Source organism: Sphaerodactylus townsendi, linkage group LG11 (assembly GCF_021028975.2).
Source record: "Sphaerodactylus townsendi isolate TG3544 linkage group LG11, MPM_Stown_v2.3, whole genome shotgun sequence".
Taxonomy (NCBI): domain Eukaryota; kingdom Metazoa; phylum Chordata; class Lepidosauria; order Squamata; family Sphaerodactylidae; genus Sphaerodactylus; species Sphaerodactylus townsendi.
In genome coordinates, this window is record NC_059435.1 from 7,004,684 (window position 1) to 7,016,774 (window position 12,091).

The 12,091-nt window shown below is 43.3% G+C and overlaps 1 protein-coding gene across 4 annotated transcripts in view; it reads right to left on the reverse strand.

Moving 5' to 3' along the window:
* PLEKHG4B (pleckstrin homology and RhoGEF domain containing G4B) overlaps window positions 1-10,703 on the reverse strand; it is a 106,545-nt gene extending 95,842 nt beyond the window's left edge. For 3 of the 4 annotated variants that reach the window (XM_048510803.1, XM_048510804.1, XM_048510802.1), the window contains exon 1: window positions 10,222-10,703. In XM_048510803.1, the coding sequence (XP_048366760.1) occupies window positions 10,222-10,278 (57 nt within the window). In that variant the 5' untranslated portion in view covers window positions 10,279-10,703. Of the gene's footprint in view, window positions 1-1,079; window positions 1,294-10,221 lie in introns of all 4 variants that reach the window. The other variant, XM_048510805.1, reaches the window with a different exon arrangement.
* Window positions 10,704-12,091: the final 1,388 nt, after the last annotated feature.

A 12,091-nucleotide genomic window follows, 5' to 3' on the forward strand; every position in this document is an offset into this window, starting at 1 on the left:
GAGAACTGCAAAACCAAGAATCTATGATGGAAAAACTGCCCAACATAATCTTACAGAAGCCCATGGAAGAATATGACATTGTGAATGGATTAATGGAATTCCACTTTAACAAAAAAAAAATTTAAACCTTTGAATCTAATAGAAAGCAGCCTCAGGCTACAAAATTAAAAACTAATTCTTATTTCATGATTAATATATAACCTTTGGACTATAACGTATCTTAAACAGAAAACTATATAAACAATCTTTAGATGAGCTTATCTTCAAAAAGCATTTCATTTCAAGTAATTTGATTTAAATCAATTTTTATCCACCCTGCCCAGGACTTTTCCTTTGTGCAGGGAATGGTTTCTCATGGGTCTGCCTAAGAATGTCCTGGATCTAGTGGTCTCTTGCTCTTCAACTGAGGTGAAAAGTTCAGGCTGCAGGTTCCATCCTGGGGTGCACGTGCAACAACAGCTATGGTCTTGCCAAATTCATCCCACAATATGGACCCAACCAGTCACCATTCAATTGCCAAGCAGCTGGTCTCCATATGGCTAGCGTGTGGAATATGTGTGTGTTTGTGTGGACAAAGGGAGTCTGCTGCATTAATACAGGGCCCTCCATGTGGTGCTTGTGAGCACCATGGCTCCTACCTTTCCTGGCAAGTGCCATGATGGGACCCTTATGCAACAGGGCTTCTGATTGGCTGTGAAAATTAAAATAACATTGCTTTGGTGACAGCTACCACTATGTAGTGTTGGTTTCTCTACTCTCATTGCTGTTTTCACTTAGGTATAGAATCTTAAGATTTATTTATTTATTTTATTCTATTTCTTGATTGATTGAATATTTGATTCTGATTTGATTTGTGATTTGGATTTAGTAGACCTCACCCATCCCCTAGGAGGCTCTAAGGTGTGTACATCAACATCAACACATATATCCAGTTTATCACAAAATATATCCAGTTTATCACAAAATAAACAATTATTACATGTATTAATTACTCCCTTTGCCCCTGTGCACTCAGAATTCAGTTTTGTGTGTGACTTCAATTCCTCCTCATGGCAGCCAGTTTGTAGCTTGCACTTCACCATCTTGTGGCAGGGCTCCAAAGATGGTCATAAGTTCAGTTTGGGGACTCCCAAGCGTGAGAGTAGCTCTGCTCTAAGCAGTCCGTTGACCATTGTTGCACAAGGCACCAAAGTCCCTTTGCAGCCACAGCTTCCTGTTGATTAGAGCAGAATGATTCCACATATTCTACTACCCCATAGATCACGGAAGCATCACTGGGTTTATGATTCAGAGCTGGTGAAGAAGAAATTTTAAAATAGTAAGACAAAAATAATTTTATTGATAGTTTTACATTTAAAAATATCCAAGAAAAACTGCTCCCTCTGCTCCCAGAAGACCGTAGATTTAACTTTTTGCAGGTTAGTTCATGATTTCCAGAAAGCTTCCCCCCAAAGTAGCTAAGAAGTGGTTTGGCTTTGATTAAGACAACTTCCTTTATTATCCACAAGGTCTTTATAGTCTGGATCAGTATAAACAAACAGAAGTTTTTGGCATCTGCAAACCCATCTTGTTCTCTAGAGATAAAGCCCACATCCTCTTTGGAAATCCCTCAATAACAAGTTAAATGCATTTTTCCCTCCAAGGGATAGAGAGTTTTAAAGTTTGACATAAAATCCTGTATGGCTTCCAAAGACAAACACACATTGTTTCTAGAATGTTTCAGTTGTGCTGGGTCAAATTCTACAGCAAACTCCTAAGGGAATCTCTCTAATCCTGTAGTGTGTGGGATTCTACTATTGTTCCCTCTTCTTGGGAGATAACAGGTTTAAAACCAATAAAACCCTTCCAAGATTCTAAGGACTGTTGCAAAGGGAGAAGAATTGACCGTGCTTGGGGCTAGCCAGGTCCCACTGCACTGGAGTGACTCCAAATGGGTTCCACCTCAATCCACTCCACTCACTCACCAAGTTGTCTACCATGACAGATATCATTACGGAAGAAACTACTTACTTACATTACATGTAAACCACCTTTCTCACTGGGACTCAAGGTGGATTACACATACTGACTCAATACGATGCACAGATTTGACTTGAAGAAATCTGGATGCCAAGGATAAGTATTAACATGAAATGTTAAATGAAAACAAAATTATGCATTAGGCACTTACTTATACCAACAGATGACGCTAACTTATACACAGTGGTATAAGTTCAACCTTCCTTCTATTTGCAGCCCTGTTTCAAATACAAAAAGCTCTCCTGAATAATGCATTTTGCATAGCTTGTGGAAAGCCAGGAGGGTGTGAGCCTTCCCTGAGAACTACCGTTTGGCAGGTCACTGTCCAATGGATTGTGGAGCCATAACAGAGAATGTGAGTATGTAAAGGCTGGTGTCAGGCCTAGGAGGGGCTCCCAGGTGGGGCCTCAGATGGGATACAATTCCACTCCAGTAGGGGCATTTGATGGGAATTGTAGTCAATGAACATCTGGAGCATCATAGGTTTGGCCACCCCTAGCATAGAGGAAGAAATGTACCTGGGTTTCAGTGCCCTATTCATGCCATGGATAGAAATATGATCTCTCACCATGCCATGACATCTCCCTGAAGATGCCAGTCATGGGGGGTGGAGAGAATGTTAGAGCAAAATCTACTAGGCCAGTTCTGGCAGAGGGCACAGCACTCAGATTTTATACTCCATAAAGAGGGATTGGCTACTCCTGAATATCCACCTGCCAGCATGGTCCAATTGGCACATGCTGGCAGGGGCTGTTGGGAATTGTAGTCCATAACATCTGAGTCCATGCCATTATAAGGTTCACTCACTCACTTGTAGGCTCCATAGCCTCTGCCTGGGCTCCAGAAAACCCACAACCTTGCCATTTGGTAGTCCTGAAGATAGGGAGGAATATATCAGAATTCTTGGGAAAATGGGACTACTTCCTTTCCCTCCTTAAAAGGTCCTTCAGGATTACAGAAACTGGAATATCTTTGATGGGAGAGGATCCCGACCAATATGAAGTCTTCCAAGCTTGTTTAGAGAATCTTACAAAGAAAGCTGCAGCAAAGGGAAGAACAGCAAGAAAAAGGAGGGGAAGAAAAGAAGCTGGATAAAGGATGCCACTGAATAAGGAGGTGCTGTGGCAGAAACCTTCATTTCAGGCTTTGGATTTGTGGGGTTTGCCTCAGCCAGAAGCGAGACGTTGGCACATGAACCGCAGACAAGCAAACAAACCAAGCAGAGGCCGCGCTAAATAGAGACTACTATGGACGTGTCATCCTGTTCTGAAATAATTGACGAGAGCCATGCCAAAGAAGAAGTACCACCAAAGCCGTTCTCTAAGGTTTCAAGGAAACACCTGAGACAGTGGCTGGACTTGCCTCAAGTTCACTTAGCTGGTCCTTGAACAAACCAATGTTTGAATATAGGGAAGTAAGATGGGGAGGGGGAGGGAAAAATCACGGAAAGCAAGTATATTTATCTCAGTATCACAAACCCAGGACTCTCTGAGTCTCTACAATGGAGCGATGGGTAGAGCAGAGAAAGAGCAGCTTAAGCCTCTTAAGCACTTAAAATATTCAGGGACTCCCTAGGAAATGCCACAGGGGAAATGTTCTTCTGCACTGGAGTGGTCCTGACTCACTCCAGTTTTGTTTGCTGTCCCCATGTAGCCTCTGTCCATGCTGTCCTGAAGCATATTCTGGGCAGACAACCAAGCAACAGCTCCTAGTATATGGCATAATCCCATAGCACTAAAAGCAGAGGGGTGGCACTCCAGAGCCTCTGGCATGCATGCTGAAGTGCCCCACCCACATCTAGGGTCTGTCAGCCACTGGGCTCTGATTATTGGTATTTAAACCAATTTTAGTTTGGGAAGAAAGTGTAGGTAAATCCTGTTAGCTGTTGAACCACACAACGATTTTCAGCAAGAAGAACTAAAGTTGGTCTCTATCTGGGAGCAGCCAGGTTGGTTGGGCAAGGGCTTTGCTTTCTGAGTAAACCCTCCTAGGCTCTTGGATTCCTCCACTCCTACCTAGTAGGCCAAATGTTAGCCTGCCAGCCATTGACTACCAAGCCTATTCCCAAGTAATACTGGAGTCAACTGCTTTTTTCTAAAACCTCAGTATTCAGGTTAAATTGCTGTTAAATTTTCATGTATAAATAAGGGTTTTCCAAGCAAATTTGGGGTACTGTCTCTAAAAGGTTCAAGCATCACTGTCTATGAGGCAACATGTCCCAGCCTCCTCTCTGTTACACAGATGCCTCCCACCCACCTGGAACCCGAACAGCTGTTTGGGCAACAGAACTATCCTGACACTGTAATCCCATTCTGCCAACAAGGTCTTACCAGAACCAACTGCAATTCACAGTTACAAAAGACTCACAAGAGAGCGGGTTCAGATAAAGTCTATTCTACCTCTGATAGTTTCCATCCATGACAGTTTGTCAACATTGTAACCACAGGGGGGTTATGAGGTTTCCAGGCTGTAAAGCAGTCATGTCCTGCAGTAATTTTCTTCCACATCACCTGCACTGTATGTAAGCTTTATTATATAGTCAGTAGATTTAGACTTTGCCGGTGTTCCAAAATTGTAAACTTGCTGTTTGTGCATGGATTATCCTCTCAGGTTGTAAATAAACACAACTGAACTGAACTATTTCTGTATTTGAGCCCCTGCCATGGTTTTCACATGAGGCTAGAAAATGCATTTTAAGCAACTGTTTGCAAGTCCTATTTTATCCAGGAAAATCCACACAAATGATTGTTAAAGTGTACTGAAAGTGAAAGAAACTTAATGTTCTCCTATTTTTTCTTTAGGTGGCAGAGAATAGAGACTCCATTTCCTCACTGTATTATCATAACATCCTTTTAGCCACAGAGACAGAATATGTGAAATTAAGACATGGGCTCTAATCTGAGACAACTGAGTCTTGCTCTCCGCCATGAAGCCTGCTGGGTGATTCTGAGCTAGTCACAGTGGTGTTCAGAACTCTCTCATCCCACCACCTACCCCATGTATCTGGCTATGAGAGAGAGAGGAAGACAAGGCGTTTGCAAGCCACTTTGAGACTTCTTATGGTTGAGAAAAATGGGGTATAAATCCAAATGCTTCAAGAATATCCTTCACTTTTTCAGAGGGCAGCCATGTTGGTCTGAAGTAGAACCACTAGATGCAAGGCCAACAAGATTTTCAGGATACAAGTTTTCAAGATTCAGAGCTCCCTAGCTTATGCGCCAAAGATCTTGTTGGTCTCCAAGATGCTACTGGGCTTGAATCTTGCTGTCCTAAACTTCCCAGTTTCTTCTCATTAGAGAAGACTTGGGGCTCTTGGATAGTTTTGCAGCTGTCTTTCTCAAAAGTTCCTGTGACAAAATTTTCCAATGAGAAACATTAGATGTATTGTCGAAGGATTTCATTGTGTTGAATCGCACAGGATTTCAGTGTAGGTTTCCGGGCCTGTAGGGCCGATGTTCTAACATTCTCTCCCTGATGTTAAGCCAGCATCTGTGGCACAACATCTTCCTTCGAAGATGCCCAGCCACAGATGCAGTAAGCAAATCAGGAGAGGAATACAAGGAATACACGCCATACAGCCCGGAAACCATTAAAAAAATTCCCAGAAATATTATAATGCACATTTGAAAGTTTCCTGAAATCACACAGAGAAACAAATGCAGTAATGATGCCCCAAATTAAATTAAATTCCAGTTCTTTAAAGTAATGAAGCTCAGGAACAATAATTTAGAAGGAGCCGGGGCAGAGTACAGAATACCAAACACTTCAAGTTCATCTGTAGCTTCGGGGGAAAGGAGTATAGGATGACGGTCATCCATGTTAAAAAAAATGGGGGGGGGGGCGGGATTAAAGGGGCAGACTAACCCAACTTTATAGTTCAACCTGTCAGGGCATGTAGGTTTAAGGCCAGCGGGCAGGTATTATGGAAAGGCAAAAATGTACACCTTTATCTCTGTGCTGCCACAAAAGCACGCCCTATCAAAACGCCCTATCAAATTATTTCTAGCCCGAAAGGCTAAGCTTGAGGCTTTGTGGATTTTAACTCATTTCTGTGGGTCCCGGTCTCCTCTCTCCTTGCCAGCCTGCCACTTCTGATTGATGGCTTTTGCTTTAAAAGAAGATCCTGCTAGAAACAAAATAAAAATTAAGCAGCCAGTTGTTTGAGTCTAGACAAGCTCCTGCAGGGATATTAGAGATTTCCACGAGGCAAACGCTAAAACCTTTTCTCTGTTGAGTGTACCAGTCAAACAAGGAGGTGAAATTCCTCAAAAAGCAAAATCCTAACCGCTTCCGGCCAGTAGAAGAAAGGTTCATTTTGTGCTGGAAACATGCTGGAAGACATCCAAGAAAATATTTATGAAATCTGTGCCACTGGGCTAATGGGTACCAAGTCAGACAACCCCATGTTGCAGCAATATTGATGTTATCTTGGTGTGGAGCTGAGCCCCTGGACAGAAATCCACTGGGATTTTCATAGAAGCCACACTGACAGGCTATCTTCACATTACCTGTGAGTGACCCACACACATCAGAGTCTCACTGCCAGCTTCATTTCAGAAAAGCAGTTCTGGAAAAATAACTAAGAGAAGATAAAATAGGCAGGAAAAGGGACTACTATTTTCAGCCCCCTAAATTACTCATGTGAAATTTTCAAACAAAAATGGTGTCCAGGGATGTTTGCACATTATGTACACTCACTTCCAAAGCTTTCCGGGGGAAAGAGAGACACAAATCTGATTTTAAAATGCAAAATTCACCAATAGTGGCGAGATTAGAGACATTCACCACTATCTTTAAGAGTGCAATAACCAGCGTTAGCCCAAATAAACTCAAAATATTACCATGCGTTGCACTCCATTCGTGTCCAATCTTATATATTGATCTTACATTTAATTAAACAACTTGTATTTGTATTTACATTTCCTTATTTCTCTGACAAAGTTCTTAAAGCTTCAGTTCCATATAGTCCATATTCCAATTCTGTAGGTTCTACATAAAAACGTCTCGCACATATAGAACGTTTTTCGTGCGTCTTCCTCAGAATTGGAATATGGACTATATGGAACTGAAGCTTTGTTTCAACTGAAAAAATTAGATAAGACTAAGTGATTATTTATGTTTAGTTATAAGAGTTGGAAGACTTATGCTGTATCTTTAAGAACTTTGTCAGAGAAATAAGGAAATGTAAATACAAACAGAAGTGTTCAGTTGTTTAATTATATGTAAGATCAATATATGAGATTAGAGACATACCATATGCCAGAGGCAAGCACCAAAGAGGTCTGAATTCTTTGTTAGCAACATGATTACAGCCTGCACAACTTCACATCACGCCAAACACAGCCTTCTGCCATGTGGCCTGCCATGCACTCAACAACTCCCTGACACAATGGTTCACGCACCCCAGCAATGGACTCTCATGCATGGCTTGTCAGGTCACAGACTGTGCTGGCCTAGAAGGATTTGTTAATTTTTATTATGAGTGCATATTAGATGTTTATGTGCTTATCTAGGATGGGTTCATGATGGGGAAAGCTGCCCCTGTTGAGTTGCAACTGTTTCCATCTGTACATGACAAGGCAAACACCAGTAAATTTGCCAGTGTTTTGCTTGCTGATATTATAATGGCTTATGCAAATCTTTAGAAAAGGCAGCCAATCAGCATTCTGCATTCTAATGGCAAGACCACTTTGTCCAACCAAGTGGGACAAACCACTTGAGTTCTTTCCCTTTCCAACCCAAAACACAACACAGAAATACCTTCCCTTGCATCTCAGGTATGAAAATCCCATTTAGCTTCACAGGGCTGTGCTTTCTGTTCTGCTTCAAGACATAATTTTTGAGGGAGAAAAGAGATGCCAGTTATACGGCCCAAATGTACACCAAACTCCGGCTTTCGGAGAACACAGGACAAATTGAAAATCCTGCATTAACATGTAACATTGGGCTCAGTGGAAAGAGCATCTGCTTTGGCATCAGAAGGTCCCGGGTTCAATTCCCAGCATCTCCAGTTAAAAGGCTCAGGTAGGAAGTGATATGAAAGATCTCTCCCTGTAGAGCCGGCTACTCAATAACCAATGATTCAGAAACATCTCCAAAGCATGAGGTGAGTTTATTCCTGCAAATGAATGTCTCAACCTGTGCTCAGACAAATTCCAAACAATCCTCAGTGGTAGCCATGCTCCCTGTCCTGGAAGGAAGTCATTTTTTCTTAATGAGGGATTGCCAACTCTGGCTTGGGAGGTTCTTTGAGATTGGGGGCGGGGGGGGGGGGGAGAATCTGAGAAGGTGCTGTTTAGAGAAGTGAAGAAGCTCCCCAGTGGTATCGTATTAAGTTCTGTGACGTCACATCCAAGCCAAAGTTCAACCCCTCCAATAAGCGTGAGGTCACTTTCTCCCACACCCATTCAAACATTAAATGTAAATTTCACAGCTCATATGACTCTCCCATCTTATATTACTTACAGCCTTCTGAGTCAACAAACCCTTTAATCCCAAATATTTGTGTTGGTGACACTGGCTCCTTAACCTGAAGAAAAAATCTTATAAACTTCAGGTTTTTCTCAGTGTTAAGGAGAAACATCTACCATGAAGGCTCACAGGAGAACACCAGTGATGGTTGCTGCAGTTGGAGGCCTCCCACCAACGACCCATCTAACCCTGCACTGCTGCTCAATAAGGAGAAAGGAGGAGGGGGAAAACCATCCTGTCAACACCATGATGTCATCTCCAAAGGAAACCCAGAAGTGACATCACAGCACTCTATATGTTAGCAGATACTTTGTCATAACCTCCACTGAATTCTAGAGTAGTATGATGTTACTTCTAAGCTTGCCCTAGAAATGACTATTGTGACTCTCTCTGTCTTCCCCCTCCCAGTCTCCTGCCAGGTGCCAGCTACTGGCTGGCATTCCTGACACCAGCCAACAACAGTGCTTTGGGTGCCACAAGGAGGAAGGAGGGGCTCAGCAGCCTCTTAGCCTGCAGCAGTAGGGAGTTGGCTAGCATTTCTTTCTGGAACCAACTCACTGCTAGCCGTATCCAAGCAAAGCCCTGGGGCAACAAATAACTGAACTGGATCTGCATGGAATGTACACTTCAGGGAATATGCACTGCTCAAATACCGTGTATGGCCTAACATTATATATATATGGCCTTCAATATGCAAGACCTGACCAAAGCCATGAACGATAGAACATTTGGGAGGTTATTACCGTAATTCATAAGATTGTCATAAGTCAGAAGTGACTTGTGTGCATATAATTCACACAATATTTAACATTGTCTCAAAGTCCAACAGATGTTTAAGCACTAAATTGTTTTAGATGCCCTGCATCACCATCACACAAACCTGTGCTGCTGCCTTTACCCACTTTTACACACACAATGAGGTTTGCTTTTCAAAAGCAAAAAACTCTTCCCTCTCACAGCTTGGCCTCTTCAAAGCAACTGATTCGATAACAGCAAATGCAGAGGCAAAGCCTTCTTATCTCTTTGTCCAGATTTCTTAAAGCACTTTCATTCCAACATAAGCATCCAAAAAGCTGTCATCATTTGTGATGTAGAAACATTGCAGGAAATAACAAATTTTATATTAAAAGAACCAAAGGGGGGGAAAATCCAAGTTTCAGTACCCTCGGTGAAAGTAGAAACTTCAGTTCTTCCAATAAAAGTCAAGACCAGAACCATTTTAACAATTTGCACAAGATTATAAAGGCAGTTCTGTAATTTTCTTTCGCTACACAAAGGACTATCTTTTCAAAGGAATCCTTAATGCAAGCCAGCAGACATTCTTTTATAAAAGCGATTGTCTATGTTCTGATGAGAACAAATTCCATGTCTCCCACAAAGGGTAATAAACTCCAGCCATTCATTTTGCCCACCTACGAGCTACAAGAGCTTATCAAATCAATAGCAGGCGAGAAAGGAGGAGCCAATCCGAGCAGTTTCAACAGGTTCCCTCCAACTCAGTGATGGTATTAACTCACTGCCAAAATGAACACTCCAGATTGATATAGAAATATTGTTCAGGATGGCTGGTCTGAGAGACATGAAAATAAAATGTTCTGTGAAACAACTTAGCTACTTTTGCAAATAAGTAATTTTAAAAAGTCATTGGAATGAATTGATTTTAAAAACTCCTCACAAGGATGTCTGTAACTCTACAAGTTTGTATGACCGGTGTGTCTGCATGCAACATACCTTTATGCTCAGATAATTATCACCTCTTGCCTTTGGAGCTGCCGCCTGGTGATGCATAATGACGCGTCCTCTGAATTCAGCACAAAGAAAAGTAGCCCATAAAACCAGCCTCGTCAAGACAATGCAGCCTGTAACTCAACTCCATGCTCTTCCAATAATTTCACTTGACATCTCTGCCAGATTCCCTCCACCCTCTTTTGCGTGTGGATTTTACGCACTCCTCAAATGATCTCGGGGTGTTCTCCACACTGCCAGCTGCGGATCGTGAGGACAGACTGAAGAGTCCACCTCCAAACGGCCGGACTCCTCTCCCGTTGCTTCATTATGCATACTGATGTAACTTCCTCCATCTGAGCAAGCGAGTCCACCTCACACAAAACAACAAAGCTTTTCCGAGTGCCCTGCAGAGAGCTGGTGGGTCACCACATTTCCCATTTCCTGGATAAAAGCATGAGACTCCAGCAGACACCACAGCAGCACGAACTCTGCTGACTCTCGGCCAGAAGTGGTATGGAGCAGATTATGAAAGCAATTTTTTTTAATGCTCCAAGGAGAAAAGTCATGCTAGTCTGATGAATTTATTTAAAGTAAACAGACATCTCAATCGCACATCTGAGGGCTGTTTCTACTGCGATCCCCACCCACACCCACACACAAGTTACCTGGAGATAATCTCTTTGTGGGTAAAGCATGCCTCACTTCACTTAATGGGAGTAAATATTGATGAGAGCTTTGCCATGCATACATGAGTCAGGAAGCACACAAAGCAGCTCACAGGTGACTGCACTAAAGGCATGTCTGACCACAGAGCTCCACCTGAGCCCACTGCTTGACCCTCAGCTGTCCTGGTGTGTTTAATTTTCTGCTTCCCCCTTCCTTCACTCTGCTTTTTCCTGCTTTTTGAAGGCAAAAGAAGTTCAGAGGTGGCTTGCCATTGCCTGTCTGTGCATTGCCTGAGAGAGTCTAAAGAGAACTGTGACTGGGGTGCTGTGTGGTTTCCGGGCTGTATGGCCGTGTTCTAGAAGAAGAAGAGTTTGGATTTATATCCCCCCTTTCTCTCCTGTAGGAGACTCAAAGGGGCTTACAATCTCCTTGCCCTTCCCCCCTCACAGCAAACACCCTGTGAGGTAGGTGGGGCTGAGAGAGCTCCGAAAAGTTGTGACTAGCCCAAGGTCACCCAGCTGGCGTGTGTGGGAGTGTACAGGCTAATCTGAATTCCCCAGGTAAGCCTCCATAACTCAAGTGGCAGAGCAGGGAATCAAACCCGGTTCCTCCAGATCAGAGTGCACCTGCTCTTAGCCACTACACCACTGCTGCTCCCTTCTAGCAGCATTCTCGCCTGACGTTTCGCCTGCATCTGTGGCTGGCATCTGCAGAGGATCTGAGGACAGACTGCCTTCGACAATACATAGAACTGTGACTGATCCGCTGGCTTCATGTGGAGGAGTGGGGAACTCAGGAGAACTGGGGATAGTGACTAGCCCACAGCAGGGGAAGGCAAGTCCCCTTTGCAATGGACCTCTTGGCCCTCAAGGATGGATCAACTTCCCTAACGCACCCTTGATTCCTTCAATACAGAGGGCTGCCACCAGCGGGACCCTGTTTTTGTTTCCCAGAGGGGGACCTGCACACTTCTGGATAAACAAGAGGGGTGGGTTGCCTTATGGCTGAGAACACCCCTCTCCCCATAAGTAAGTGACAAAAACTCAACTCTCCTTTTTTTATATCCCCATGGCCAAGATTGTAGATGGCTTGAGGAAGTGAAAGGACTACTCTGTATCTAATCTGGAGGAACCGGGTTTGATTCCCAGCTCTGCTGCCTGAGCTGTGGAGGCTTATCTTGGGAATTCACATTAGCCTGTACACTCCC